The 15,878-nt window shown below is 38.0% G+C and overlaps 2 protein-coding genes and 1 long non-coding RNA gene across 3 annotated transcripts in view; 2 read left to right on the plus strand and 1 right to left on the minus strand.

The window, feature by feature from the left end:
- Positions 1 to 1,564, plus strand: part of epb41l4a (erythrocyte membrane protein band 4.1 like 4A) — a 59,510-nt gene extending 57,946 nt beyond the window's left edge. The window contains exon 21 of the mRNA XM_016229860.1: positions 848 to 1,564. Within this exon, the coding sequence (XP_016085346.1) occupies positions 848 to 958 (111 nt within the window). The 3' untranslated portion in view covers positions 959 to 1,564. The remainder of the gene's footprint in view (positions 1 to 847) is intronic.
- Positions 1,565 to 7,027: 5,463 nt separating this feature from the next.
- On the minus strand, positions 7,028 to 9,289 carry LOC107549008 (uncharacterized). The gene is made up of 3 exons (XR_001604523.1): positions 8,998 to 9,289; positions 7,159 to 7,207; positions 7,028 to 7,063 (listed from the first exon to the last, which is right to left on the minus strand). It is a non-coding gene; the product is annotated as an uncharacterized lncRNA (long non-coding RNA).
- Positions 9,290 to 14,049: 4,760 nt separating this feature from the next.
- The window catches only part of LOC107549009 (serine/arginine-rich splicing factor 9-like), an 11,251-nt gene continuing 9,422 nt past the window's right edge, over positions 14,050 to 15,878 (plus strand). The window contains exon 1 of the mRNA XM_016229907.1: positions 14,050 to 14,185. The gene's annotated coding sequence lies outside the window, so the exon portion shown is untranslated. The remainder of the gene's footprint in view (positions 14,186 to 15,878) is intronic.

Below are 15,878 nucleotides of genomic sequence, written 5' to 3' on the forward strand. Positions count from 1 at the left end.
AGTTTGTTTCTTCGTCAGATTTGGAGAAATGTAGCATTGCATCAGTGTCTCAGCAATGGATGCTCTGCAGTGAATGGGTGCCGTCAGAATGAGAGCTGATTAAAAACATCACAATAATCCACAGCACTCCAGTCCATCAGTTAACATCTGAAGACAAAAGATTAAACAAATCCAGTATTAAGATGTTTTTAACTTCAAGCCGTTGCTTCTGGATACTAACTCTTCCTCCAGTGAGTCAGTGTTCTGGTGTGAATCAGGAGAGAAATCTGCACAGATCAAGCACCGTTTAAACAGCTCTAAACAAATATGTGGCAGGATTTTGACTTTTTCACTGGAGGAAGCGTTATTATGAATTATGGACTCATAATTTAGTTAAAAACATCTTAATGCTGGATATGTTTCAGCTTTTGTCTTCTCCAGATGTTAACTGATGGACTGGAGTGCTGTGGATTATTGTGATGTTTATTTCAGCTGTTTGGACTCTCGTTCTGACGGCACCCATTCACTGCAGAGCATCCATTGCTGAGACACTGATGCAATGCTACATTTCTCCAAATCTGATGAAGAAACACTCATCCTGATCTTGGATGGCCTGAGGATGACTAAATGTTCAGCAAATTAAATGAAATATTCCAGTAACTAGTGCACAGTTTCATTGCTTAGTAAAATATTAACCTTTAGAGTCAGATATTCATCTGATTTCAGTTGGTTTAAGCAAGACTCGGTTTGTCATTTTCCCTCCAGTTATGATACTTTGATTAACTTGGATATTTTGACAGTTTAGTTATTTAATCAACATCTGGTGTTTGCACACTGTAATGTGTGTGCCTATTTTTGTTCCTTTCAGAAGAAGAAAGGCTCCAAAGACACTCTCTCAGAGAGCTCCGAGCAGGACGCAAAAAGCTCCGCCAAGGTGGTGAAGACTGTACACACATCTCGAGAGAAAACAGAGACGTGACCGCTTTCACAGTCGACGTGTCAAGGACGAACAGCAGGGTTGCCGGTGAAATGAAAAGTCAAGCTCTGGTGGAGATGGAAACACTGAAGGGATCCAGATACACGGACATCCTCAATAAAAAATGCATTTCATCAAGAGTCCATGCCATAAATCAGAGAAAAATGTATTTCTTCAGCAGTCTAGGATGCATGTGTCCCTTCATAGAGGTTTTGTGTATTACAAAAGCGCACTGCAAACCTACTGACAATCAAATGAAGGATGCTGGACTGTCCGTCGGTGGTGTTATGTCTGAAATTACAAACATCTCTTGAACACATTTTCGTACAGTATTAAACTTCTGTGAGCTCGAGCAGCACGTGGGAATGATTGTAAACAGTGCTTCGTATTATTATTGTTGTTGTTGTTGTTCATTGTGTCCTCAGATTTTAGAATCGGCTTTGCTGTAGGAAAAGCTGCTGTATTTGTTATTTTTGTTTTTGCACAATAATGTAGACTCTTATTTCTGTTTAAAAATCGCTGGAAGCTCACATTTTTTAGTTGTAACAACTTGTCAATAAATACATTACTGTACATTCATACCGGGGTTAATGTACCTGTCTTGTGTCTTTGCAAAAGCAAAGTGGTCTGGTTTAAATTATTTTGCTTTGTGTATGTCTTAGCATGTTATAGTATGAAATGACACACTGCAGCCAGCAGAGGGAGGCAAACAAAAAATAAAGCTTGGTTATTTGTATTCTGAAGTCAGTATAAGTAAAAAAAAAAATGCATTTACAAACAATCAGCTGACTGGAGCAGATCTCACTATTAGATCTTTTAGTGAAAGAACCAGACTTCATGAATTTGATCAATAAAATAAGATTACATTTTTTTGATTGCGCGGTAAAAATGTTCTAAAAGCGATAAGGTGCTTGAAGCTCTGTGACTTGTTAGCCTGTTTAAATTAAGGTTAAGCAACTTATTACTTACAGAAAATTTTAACATTTTCAAATAACAGTTCTAACCAGGGTTGCCAGGTTTTCACAAGAAAACCCCTCCCAATTGCTACTCAAAACTAGCCCAATCGCGTTCGGGGGGTAAAAACCAACGTTTTTGGCAGGGTTCGCGTGGTGTTATCAGTGTCCTTGTGGGGTGTGTCAACCACATGATGACTCGGAAGCTGATATGAAGTCCTGTGGTCACTCATACTCTGTCCAGGTGTGTGTGTGCCATTGAGGTTGAGTAGTTTGGCACACACTACTGAAGGATGACGGAGGAAGCAAAAGATGTTGTCTTTTAGCACTCTTGCACCAAGTTTGTTTAGGTGGAGGCCATCCAGTTTAAACAGCTGTCTATGGCCCCAAAAAAGATTGAAGTTGTCGATGAAATTGACTCCTTTTGAGCTGCAGATTCTTTGTAGCCATGTGTTCAGCCCAAGCAAACGTGAAAACATATTAGTTCCCCTTGCTGGGAGTGGTCCACTGATGAACGACTGAACTTTAAGTCTTCGAAGTGTTTCAAAGAGTTCACTGAAGTCCTTCTTAAGGAGTTCTGACTGCTCTTTCCGAATATCATTCTTCCCCACATGGATGATGATTCGATTTGCAGTCTTGTGCTTCATCAGAATTTTCCAAAGTTCCTTGTTTAAATCAGAAACTGTTGCTTGAGGAAAGCAGCATGCTGTTGAATTTCTGCTACTGATGTTTCTGATAATGGAGTCGCCCACTATCAGAGTCCTGGGCTCGGCTGCGCTCTGAGCTGAACGCCGCTGTCTGCTCGACCTCGAGCGCCTGTTAGTAGCGATGTTAGCTGCTGGCTGATCCGATCCATGTTTAATCACATTTGGGGATTCCTCACCCGCATTCATTGATGCTTAAGACACAGTTTTAACGTGGTGACTATGTTTATGCACCTGGCCCCAGGTGCTAAATATCACGTTATTGGGGTCGCTTCAACACGTGGCAACAGTGTTAAAGTAGCCCAATTTCGTGGGAAAACAGCAGACTTGGCAACACTGGCCTCAATGCTAAGGGGTTATTTATGTTGTCAGGCAGTTGCTGGAGTGTTCTGGGTGGTTGCTAAGTATTTGTTTAATTGTACGTGTCAAAAAAGTCCATAAAATCTACTATATTCTGTCTCATTTTAGCTAAATTTCGCAGTCTGCTCACACTGAAGTGAAGTGACTTTCAAACCAAGATGTCTGTCTGTTGGTCGGCTTGGCGTATTTGTGTGACCAAATTCCATATAAGGAATGAAAGAAAGAAATATTTTGGCAAAAATGTATTTTATATGTGAATATAATATATTTTTGAAATTTAAAATATATTTAGTTTCAACCTTAATACCAAAAATATACATTTATATATTCACACGTGATAGACAATAGTTTTTCTTCAAATGTGACATATTCAGCGTTGTCTTGGCATCAAAATACTATTATAGTTTTTGTTAAACTAAATTAAAATAAAATACGTTTTTTTGTTTTTAATTTTCAGCTAACATTTATTTCAAGTAACTTTTAACATTTCTGTGGTTTTAGTTTTAGTCAACTATAATAACCCTGATGTGAGTGTATTTTCTTGGAATGAAATATATGGAAAGCAAAATATGTCTCTCTGGTGCACAAGGTCTATAGGAATGACTGGATTTCGCCCACAAAATTTTGCAGAGCAATGGTAAATATGGCCGTAACTTGAGGGTTAAGGTTCAAATCACTAAGCAGTCATTCTTGAGACGTGGGACAAAACAGGTCCAGCAAGGGTAACTGCTATTAGCTTTAAAAAATAACAATATTTTAAAATTTAAATGTCATGAGGGATTAACAATAGAATGTATTTAACACAATTATCACCTTCAATTTAATTTTCTCATTATTATACCAAATCTATGTTTCTTATTGTCCTCTCACTACATCTAAAACAGTGTCCACAGAGAAGGGTTCAAGCATTCATATGCAATAAAATGGATAACAATGTTTTTTTAATGATGAAAAATAGCTTGTTTTATCAAAAGCAACACTTAATAATATCTCCTATCAAAGCAAGGATGTTTTTTAATGACACATGCATGTTTCATAAGATTTTAAAGTTGCGTCCCCACTTTTTGTCAACACCGTCAGACATTCAATAAAATGTAATAATATCAGGGAATATCAGGGGCAGCTGTCGCTCTAAAGCACCCCCTCGCCACAGTTCACCTCTGCAGAGTACAGCAGTGTCAGACAGGCTCTGCTAAGTTTTATAGTTTTAGAATAATTTAAAACAGTAGATTTTAAGATGCTCAAAGGTAATACTAATGCTTGACTTGGCAAACACCATGTAATCTAAAGCTTTATCATCACAGATGTTCATAATGTTTGATGTTTCAAGCATCGAGACAGGCTGTACAAAGAGCAGTTTGAGGCTCTTCAAATGCATGTTTGGTCTGGTAAAGTGAACATGTGTGATGTTTCTCCAAGCTATAGGTGAAGGCGTGTCTTTATAAGTGCTGTTGTGTCAGGTGTGATTCACTTCCATTCCTTCACCTTCCACTGAGCTTCATGGTCTCGCTGGGCGACTCCATCTGAATTTGCAGCTCAGCTGCAACAGATTTGTGTGAGTTGTGGCAAGCGGCCAGAACAGCGTGCCAGATGCACTCACTAACCTCTTTTGAGGGATTTTAGGACAAAGAAACAAAGAAAGCCAATATACAATCACTTCATGTTTGTGACTGTTTCTACAACAGACCCTGCTCATTTCATAGAAGGCAAAGCCATTCTTTTTCAGGGTTTCAGTTCATGATAATGGCTAACAGAAACTTTCCATTTTTTTCCCACATGCATAGTCACCCAAAAGTATTTCATTTTGTTAGATAGATGCAAAATATCAAACCTGACAGCATATGTTTTAAAGAACAAAATCATAAGCACACATTTCGTTTGGGTTTTTGTTGGTGTTGGCCAGGGCTTGATGGTGGTTTCTTAATGTCTTCACCTGGTTTATCATCTACAACATGATGCGATGATATTTTGGGGTGACTGTACATTATCCTGGATGTTTTATGATTACAGCCAAACAGAAAACCAGAGCTGCAGCTGTCCAGAAGAGCAATGACAGTCGTCTGTAATAATTGGATAACAGTGCTGTTTGCAGGGAAGGCCGGTACCCTGTTTACATGAAGCCTATTGCACAAGGCTGTTGTCCTGCAGCGCTCAGGAAACAGGAAGTTTTACAGAGCACTACGCTCAGATAATCTTGTTTGCATTCCCAAACGAATTCATTGAGTAGCATATTGCTGCAGAACACAAAGAGAAACTTCAGTGCCATTGTAGTGAAATCCTGTGCAAGTTTCTGCAGCCTAGAGGACGATAAAACGATTGCATGAACCCTAACAATAACTGCACCAAATATTATTTGGACACTTAAAATGTATGCATTTCATTAAACTTAAAATCTGCTGTTTTCCTCATATTTTGTTGTTTAATGCAAGTCGAGTTGAAGGACGCCGGAAGCCTCGCACATTCAAGTATCAAACGGCAACGCCGCTCTTACGTTAAAAATGAGGTGGATAGAGCTGTGCGATCATTATGGAAGCCTGCTTCTGCAATGGAGTAAAAAAATAAATAAATTGAGACTTTTTATCACACAATTCTGATCTTTTTTGAGTTTATAAATACTGACCCCAAACTTTTGAATGGTACACTCTTAAAAATAAAGGTGCTTCAAAAGGTTCTTCAAGCGATGCCATAGAAGAACCATTTTTGGTTCCACAAAGAAGCATTCAGTCAAAGGTTCTTTAAAGAACCATCTCTTTCTTACCTTTTTATAATCTGAAGAACCTTCTTTCACCACAAAGAACCTTTTGTGAAACAGAAAGGTTCTTCAGGTGTTAAAGGTTCTTTATGGAACCATTTAGACAAAAAGGGTCTGTTCTTCTTTTTACTTTTTATTCATCAAATAATCGCAGGTTCCAAAGAAATATTAAGCAGCAAAAACGGTTTCCAGCATTGATAATAAATCAGCATATTATACTGATTTCTGAAGATCATGTGACACTGAAGACTGGAGGAATGATGCTGAAAATACAGCTTTGATCACAGAAATAAATTACAGTTTAAAGTATTTTAAAATAGAATACTCTTATTTTAAATTGCAATAATATTTCACAATATTTCAGTTATTTTCTGCATTTTTAATCAAATCAAGAAACTTCATTAAAAATCATATTGATCCCAAATTTTTGAACAGCAGTGTGTGCATATATATATATATATATATAGAGAGAGAGAGAGAGAGAGAGAGAGAGAGAGAGAGATACATATATATAAAGTGTGTGTGTGTGACATGTAGACATTTTTTAAGTGACATAAGTGTCTGAATAATTTGTGGGACTGCTGTATATGTGGTTTTGCAAATGTCATCCTCTAAATAAAGAGTACAGGAGCGTGTTCTCTAGTATCCTCTCAGTCAGAGACAGATTGAAGTAGATCTGGTTTAATCCTGCAGCCCATTTCCGTAGAACTGGACACCTTCTAATTCTGCCAAAATGTGGCTAAAAGCACCAGAGTTATATGATCATAGTGTGCACATGTTCGTTAAATGAAAGACCTTTTTGTGCGAAGAGATCGTTAAAGCCAACAGATGGGGAAGCGAACAGATTTGAAACCACGCAGGATGAACTGTGCAAATCATTTTCAAATGGTCACTGATGAGCTTTCAAAAATCATGTTATGGAACAATTTCTAGACGATTAAATAATTGAGAGCAGTGCATAACTCAAAAACAGAAATCATATTCACTTTCCATGACTTTTATACAATTTTAGACATTGTCGTGCATTTTCCAGATCTATAAATCACAATTTTAGGATTCACTGATATTTGAGCATGCACTGCATTACAAAAAATTTAAAGATTATCTGAGTATGTTTTACAAGAATATACTTTTTCTGGCTTTCTACTAAATTGCACAAAAGTGTGGTGTGTGTGGGGTGTGTGTGGGGTGTGTGTGGTGTGGTGTGTGTGTGTGTGGGGTGTGTGTGTGGTGTATGTGTCTGTGTGTGTGGTGTGTGTGTGGTGTATGTGTCTGTGTGTGGGGTGTGTGTGTGGTGTATGTGTCCGCGCCACCAGGTTCAGGAACACCGCTGTGAGCTCTGAGGAAGTGAACGCACAATAGAGGGAAGTCACCGTGCGCTCGGGATGCTGGGATATCATCAGAACACTGCGATTACTGCGGGACTAAACCTACCTAATGGGATCCCCCATTGCTCCTGTTGGTGTCATTTTGAAGAAAGAACCTGCAGGACAAAGAGACATTTTTTATATCATCAGTTATTATTATTAATATTATTCTCGTCATCATTTACTCACCTTCATGTCGCTCAAAAAAACAAAAAACAAAAAAAGCATACAGGTTTGAAGCAACATATTGGTCTGATTGAAGTAAAGCAGCCTGCACCCAAGATGCAGATCCTTTATTAATATAAAAGATTTTATTTTCCCATTTATTTTACATCTGGTAATTAAAAAAAAAAAGTCTTTGTTAAAGAGTAAACAAGCCATGAACCAAACCAACCAACTACGAGGTGAATCACATCATTGCAAACTCTGATTTGAAGTAAAAAGTATTTAAAAATCAGATTAAACAAGACTGTGTCATTAATGGCTTTAATGCGAGTGACAAAAAAATTGAGGAAAAAAGACACCTTGCCCTAACATGAACTGAGAAATCAGACTGACATGGAGAGGCTGCAAATGCAAATGCTATCTGGCTTTTCCAACCCCCCCAACATGCTGATGATACTGAAACAGGTTAAACCCCACACTTTAGTTCAGATGCAAGTTTCCTACAGTCACATCAATAACCCAGATAATGCTTTAAAGCTGGATTATTGTGTGTGTGTGTGTGTGTGAGAGAGAGAGTGTGTGTGAGAGAGAGAGAGTGTGTGTGTGTGTGTGTGTGTGTGTGTTAGAGAGAGAGTGTGTGTGTGTGTTAGAGAGAGAGTGTGTGTGTGTGTTAGAGAGAGAGTGTGTGTGTGTGTTAGAGAGAGAGTGTGTGTGTGTGTTAGAGAGAGAGTGTGTGTGTGTGTTAGAGAGAGAGTGTGTGTGTGTGTTAGAGAGAGAGTGTGTGTGTGTGTTAGAGAGAGAGTGTGTGTGTGTGTTAGAGAGAGAGTGTGTGTGTGTGTTAGAGAGAGAGTGTGTGTGTGTGTTAGAGAGAGAGTGTGTGTGTGTGTTAGAGAGAGAGTGTGTGTGTGTGTTAGAGAGAGAGTGTGTGTGTGTGTTAGAGAGAGAGTGTGTGTGTGTGTTAGAGAGAGAGTGTGTGTGTGTGTTAGAGAGAGAGTGTGTGTGTGTGTTAGAGAGAGAGTGTGTGTGTGTGTTAGAGAGAGAGTGTGTGTGTGTGTTAGAGAGAGAGTGTGTGTGTGTGTTAGAGAGAGAGTGTGTGTGTGTGTTAGAGAGAGAGTGTGTGTGTGTGTTAGAGAGAGAGTGTGTGTGTGTGTTAGAGAGAGAGTGTGTGTGTGTGTTAGAGAGAGAGTGTGTGTGTGTGTTAGAGAGAGAGTGTGTGTGTGTGTTAGAGAGAGAGTGTGTGTGTGTGTTAGAGAGAGAGTGTGTGTGTGTGTTAGAGAGAGAGTGTGTGTGTGTGTTAGAGAGAGAGTGTGTGTGTGTGTTAGAGAGAGAGTGTGTGTGTGTGTATGTGTGTGTGTAGGTGGCAGACTGGGGAGAATAGTCACTCTGTGTCTGGGTAAAATAGTACATTCAGTTCTTGCAGTGGGCTGCTGCTCTCTTACCGTCTTCAGCAGGTTTCTGAATCTAGTAACGTTAGGTGAAGTATAGACTTTCCTGTTCAGCAGCAGACAGAACAAAGAAGGCGCTGATACATCAGCACATCTACAGAGGCACTTTCGCTATTCCCGTTTTATGACTGTATTCCCATCTGTCAGGCTGTTTGTGTGCTGGAAGCGGTTTTGAATTACGAAAAACACAATTCACGCATTATCTTCAGAAGACTAGCGTTAAAGTAGTGTCGACTCAACTAACGTCAACGTGGGGTTTTTTTTAACTTTCGGCGAATGTGTGAAGGTTTACTTACACATAAAGTCTTTGTTCTTGTCCTTTCGCTGTAAAGTTGCTGCTGGAAAAGGCGTTCGTGGACGAAAGCGGACCCGAGCGGCAGGCTTGCGGGGCTCGGACCCCCCATACAAGGCTGCGGGACTGGGGCGTCAGGATCTCAGCTGCTTCCACTGGCTGACTGCATGTAATTCAACGGAGAGCTAATTTGGACCGTGCTGGACCGGGGCCAAGCCCCCCATTCCGACTCTGCACTGCAGTTGGGTTCAGTCGAACCGACGATTACCCGACGGTGGGCGGGATCTGCGAGACTCCGCCCCCTCTGCGTGCGGCACGGCGCCATTGGGCGGTTCAAATATGGCAAGCCGGTTTAGCATTTAATCTATAAAACGTACTAGTGCCTACCGTATTGGCCCGATCTTACTGTAGTCTTCAAATCTGGGTTCTGTCTTACGTTTTAAAATCACAAAGAGTTTGGTCGCATCAGGTTAACGTGACAGTCACGACTCATGCAGCTGTAAGCTTTTCTTTCTCTTTAGCTTTTACTCGTGATCTTTACAACATGCATTACATTACGTATTTCACGGCACACTCGTTTTATGCGTATTTGGCGCCACCTAGTGTTGTGGGTGTATTATTGACATGTCAAAGTCTAGACCCTGAATATAAGACGACCGCGTTTTTTCAGACGCATTTCCAAGAAAAAAACATTGTCTTATATTCGGGTCAATACTGTATTTTCTTGCTACTAGTCCTTATTTTTTAGCTACTACTAGTATTTATTCCGTTAGGTACTAGTGATGGGAGAAACTAACCATTTCGAAGCTTCGAATCAATTCAACCGATTCACTGTTTCGAAGCACTCGAAACACCACACTCTGGTGGTCAAAACTGTAACTGCAACAAAAACTCAGGCTAAAACATGCATAAAAACAGGTTTTACAAACCCAATGCAAATTCCAAATTACATCTCTAGTTAATGCCTACGTAGAAAGAATTATATCACCAGATCATCAAATGGGATTCAACTAGAAATACCCAGGATACATTCAGAGCATGGAAAATCAGCTTTCTCTTACTATGCTCCGTGGTTGTGGAATGAATTTCAAACTGTAACTCCATTAGAAACAATTCTTTCTTTGAATATTTAAAAAAATTTAGTGCAGTGTTTGATGCAGCAAATGAGTCATGTTGTTGTTTTAATTAATTTACTGATTTATGATTATTGTTTTTACTTTGGTAATATGTCATTTTGTCTTGTGAGGTGTATGTTTGTGAAATTTTATGTGACATTTTTTGTACGGTCATCTTGGCCAGGACTCCCTGGAAGAAGAGATTTCGTTTATCTCAATGGGACCTTCCTGGAAAAATAAAGGATAAATAAAATAAAATAAAGTATAATATATTAAATGCAATCAAATAATAAAATACCATTTAAAATGAAGTGTCTGTATAATATGCGTCTTTAAAATAATAATAATTAATTTGCAAGGGCTTGTTTTGTTTGTTTTATGGAGAGCTTGTCTAAACAGGCCAGTAGAGACTATTAACTACTACGCATCCTTTTAATTACACAGATGTCTCATTAAAAATGTCTACAAATTGATCAAACTGTTCCGAGATCGTATAAAAACCATAGACGAAGATTCAGTATCTTTTTAAATAGTACTAATACGTATTCATCAGATACTAGTGCTTAGAAGAACTAGTAGCTAAAAAATAAGCACTAGTAGCTATAATGATTAAGTACTAGTGTTCAATGGAATAGATACAAGTAGCTAACAAAATAAATACTAGTACCATTAAAATAGATATTAGTACATTTTAAGAATTAAATGTTATTAGGGCTTGCCATACTTAATGTTTTCCGATGAGACACAAAGGATCTCGTTGTGGGCGCCTGGTGGCCCAGAACAAGAGTCATTCATTGAGGGCGTTTTGTGTATATTGTTGGGGACTTTTTACCTTTAGGAGTATAAACTTAACATATGTTATTTAAAAACAAACAGTGAAGAGTTAAAATATGAGCATGGTCTTTAAGACCCACCCTAGCTTAAAATGTACAGGCCACTAAGCCCCGCCTATTTGGGGATGATGAATGTTGTGCTATCCAATGAGAGCCCAGCAATGGACAAGTGCTTGAATTCGATTGGCGGACGCCTGAAAAGTCTGTTCGTAGTTTTGAAACGGACGGATTGAACATTTAAAGAGACAGTGTCATATTTCTCTTTATGGTGAAGTATGAGACACAGCTTTTATTTGTTCATTATTTTATTATCGCAGTACATCTTAGATTAGAGTGAAAGCAAATACACGGATGAAATTAAAGAAAAATGTAATAACATCCTTAAAACGTACTTGAGGCTTCTAACAAAGCATTTATAATTGAATAAGCCAATATTACTATTGCAATCAATTAGTAAAAAGAAACACGTAAAAACACTGTGCAGTAATAATATGAAGCTACACTGTACTGGGTAGCAATAATATTTAAACATAATTAAATAATAGCACTTCTCCAGTACATTTAGGACCCCGTCCTAAAATAAATAAAATATGACTCAATTAATACTGTGAAAAATTACTATTATTAACGTTAATGTTATACAAAAATATTATTTGGAAAATATTTCGTTTTCATTAAGTTTTTTCTACTCATTATAGTGCTGTATTTATTTAGAATTTCTTTACACATTTATTTATTTACTATTTTTACATTTTTATTTATTCACTATTTAATAAAACTTTTATGTATTTATGTAACTATATGTACTTTTACTGTAGAAATACTGGCAAATTCTCTCAGATTTATGGTTTTTGGAGCTAAAAACGAAGAATAATCATGTAATTTACGGTAAAAGGTAATCTCCTGAAGTCTTTGCATATTACATTTAATTTTTTTAATAGCCTAATTAAATTTCTTCTCATTTTTGTTATCAGTAATGTACTTCAGGATCTTTTGTCTCTTGTCATTTAAAGTATTTTTATGCTTTTTTGTAGCCCCCTGACTTATACACTTCAACGCAGGAAGGGAGCAATTAAATTACACGCGCTCCTTCTTAGCCGAGGGCAGTTATTATAATTACCAGAAAGTGCAATCAAAAATACAAACGCAAACAAACATATAACGTAGAAATAGGCAGAAAACGAAATATTCCTTCTTAGCAGCAAGTAATAATTCCAACAGCAGATCTATAACCAAGTATTACGCAGGACACTCACGTGCAGCCGTCTGTCTCTTCTGTTGACTAATCGCTTGACCCCAGTTATAACTAAGAACAACCTTGAGTTGTTTTATTGTTACAGAAATGTAAGTCCAACAAATGAACACTTTTTATCTACCAAATTTCCTATACCGAGCGTAATATAAAAGATACAAATAAGTATTTTTTTATAAATCCATACAACACATGAAGCAATTAAACTAACTCAACCCAAACTGAACAATACTATCCTTAATAATAAGCCCTACGGTAGTTTTTCCAGAGATTGCCCCGCATGGCCTGAAGTAGACTGGTTTGTGCTTAAGGAGAAAAAGAAAGCAAGGGAAGAAATTCATTTGAAAAATGTATTTAAAAATCGAGTCGGAGGTAATTATAGTGAATGCATACAAATTTATACAGATGGTGCTAAAAAACCAGAGACAGGAAAAACAGGGTTTGGGAAGGCAATTCCGGGAAAAGAAATAGAAATTAGTAAAAGAACATCTAATACATTAGGGGTATATATAGAGTAGAGATGATAGCAATTTTAATTGCTTTGCAATGGGTGGAAAGGGAAGGGCAGGGAAAGGTTTTGACTCTTTATCAGTTTTAGTGAGTTTAAGGTCATTCCATTCAAAAGCTCGGCAAGATATCCTATATGTTTCAATTAAACACAAGAATAGTTCATAAGGGATATCAGGTAAGATATACAGTATGTGGGTCCCAGCACATGTTGGGATTAGGGGTAATGAGAAAGGGCACTAACAAAAGAAATGCAGGTTAATGTAAGTAAAGCAGAGGTTAAATGCATAGTATGGGAGAAAATCAATAAAAGGTGGCAAGAGAGCTGGGAAAGAGAGGAGAAATGGAGGCATTTATATCAAATTCTGAGAAATTATCGAACACATCGGCCAAGAAGAAAAACTTATCGGCAGAAGCCGATATTTGAAAAATGCCAAATTATCGGCCGATATATCGGTCGACCACTATTAACAATTGTCCTGGCTATGCCAAGCTCTATCATTGCACGCTGACCTCATACGTCATCCGCCCGGAGCGGCTTCTGTGTACAACAGCGAGCGCAAGCGACATTAAAGTGATTATTACGTTTTGAATATGGATATTTTTCTTACAAAAACGCATCGAGTCGCTACAGGAGGCCTTTGTTCACCCGCTGGAGCCGTGTGAGACACTTTGTTTTTTATGGATGGGCGCTTTTTATTTCACTTCTTTTGGACTGATGCATGCAACACCTGCTGACTGCAACGACAGAGCTTGGAATAGCCAGGACGATTTTTAACATAACTAGAAGAAGAAAGTCACATACACCTAGGATGCCTCGGGGGTGAGTAAAACACAGCCTAATTTTCATTTTTGGGTGAACTAACCCTTTAAGTGGCAGACCTACTTTTGATTTATTCGTAATACGAATTCCGTGGCATTCCGTGCTATAGAGTAAATTACGTAATCATGACTTGTAAGAGACATGAAACACAGAGGCAGGTAATGAAGAATAAGGGAGATTGGGGCGCAGGAGATCACATACTAAGCACAGTAAATAATGCACAGAGTAGAATATAGATTAGCCTACTTTTTTAAGGGAAGCAGGGGTTTTAGGCAGGATTTGATGCATGATGCATGATGTGTGTGTGGATATTAATGTGAGTGATGTGTGAGTTTTAGTAGGAAAAGGGAATCACCTATTATCTGATCCACACTCCGGAGCAAAAGGGGGCGGTAATGCACCAATAAGCTGGATGCCAACCACCGTTAAACTGGAAAGAAGAAGAAGAAGAAGAAGAAGAAGAAGAAATAACCCAATAGTATCCAGCCATCTGTTTGTGTGTGTGTGTGTGTGTGTGTGTGTGTGTGTGTTTTGTTCGCTGCAGTTGCTCGTCTCAGCCTGAAGGGGGCGGAAGTGTGCGTCACTTCCTGATCCGGGAGGTGAAGAAGACGCGTGTGCGCTTGTTTTCCCTCGGTTTTTATCACGCGCTGCAAATTACAGAGGTAAATCAAACTATTAATTTCACTTACATTTCATCTTTAGCCACATTCGCGCTCGATAAAAAAGCCCGAGCTCGTTTTATTTTGCTTGGTCTTTGTTAGTTTGCTTTGAGCAGTCGTTCTAACAAAGGAGCTAACCGCTAGTATGCTAATACGATTCTGTTGTAAAACACAAACATAGCGCACGCTGAGGCTCATTTAGGTGACTGCTATGTGTATATATTAGTGGAGATGAACCGGTTTTAGTTGCTATTTTGAATGAAATAGTGAATTAAACGCGTGAGAGGAGAGATTAGCACGTTAGCATCTGATTTGCATGACTCCTTTTATTGAATTATCAGTAAACATGAACAGATTCTGTTATTAAATATCCAAACTCACATGTTTGCCTAGTGGTTGTCTTTACGAAGCTCATATCAGAGGTTGATTTAGCAGTTACTCATTATGTCTGTGTTGCATGCATGCTATTTAACATATTAAAAGTCATTTTAGGAAGCCTCAGCATGAAGTATAGTCGCTTAATATGTGACCCCAGACCACAAAACCAGCCACAAGTGTCGAAATTGCTGAATAAATAAGCTTTCCATTGATGTATGGTTTGTTAGGATCGGACAATATTTGGCTGAGATACAACTATTAGAAAAACTGGAATCTGAGGGAGCAAAAAAATCTAAATATTGAGAAAATCATCTTTAAAGTTGTTCAAATTAAGCTCTTAGCAATGCATATTACTAATCAAACATTAAGTTTTGATATATTTACGGTAGCAGATTTACTAAATGTCTTCATGGCGCATGATCTTAATATCTTAATGATTTTTGGCATAAAAGAGAAATCTATAATTTTGACCCACACACTGTATTTTTGGCTATTGCTACAAATATGTCAATGTTACTAAGTAATAAGTACACATGTCAAAATGAGATATTTGCTAGGGATGTAACGATTCACTCAACTCACGATTCGATTCACGATTATTATAATTTTTTTTAAAACAAAATTAGATTTAAGACCAATTATAAATTAAACGTGTCCTTTTATTATTGCTTGGACAAAATGCTGCACGTTTCTTTGTGAAATTTAAATATAACACTATAATAATATACTAATATAGCACTTGCATATTACTGCTCTTTTGTTGATTTTGATCGCTTCTATTGTCCTCGTTTGTTAGTCGCTTTGGATAAAAGCGTCTGCTAAATAACACAATATAATGTAAATGTAAATAACAAAACTACATTGACATTTTAAAACAAGCCCCAAATCAAATAAATAAGTAGCGCAAATAAAATAAATATCATCTTATAAACAAACTAAGGCTTTGTCTTGTGCTCTTAACATTTAATATCAGAGGCTACCACTGCATTTTAATCACGATCCAAACACAGATGCTGCATGCGTGCAACACGAGCAGTTTTTAATCTAAATTAGACTGTATAGTTTCGAAATTTGAAGCAGAAACGGAATGGTTTGACTTCAGTTTTGTGAAACTATACATACAAAATATCTGCATGAAACAGCGACGAGCTGAACGAGACGCAGATGCACTCTCTGCCAGCAGGTGGCGCTTAAAGCGCTTCCTTGGTCACCGCTGTAAACAAAGCAGCGCTGCGCTTATGAACAGCAATGATGCAGCGTTTCCTGGGTTACCGCTGTAAACAAAGCAGCGCTGCGCTTATGAACAGCAATGATGCAG

Source organism: Sinocyclocheilus grahami, unplaced genomic scaffold (genome assembly GCF_001515645.1).
Source record: "Sinocyclocheilus grahami isolate Dianchi unplaced genomic scaffold, SAMN03320097.WGS_v1.1 scaffold359.1, whole genome shotgun sequence".
In the NCBI taxonomy this organism is placed as follows: domain Eukaryota; kingdom Metazoa; phylum Chordata; class Actinopteri; order Cypriniformes; family Cyprinidae; genus Sinocyclocheilus; species Sinocyclocheilus grahami.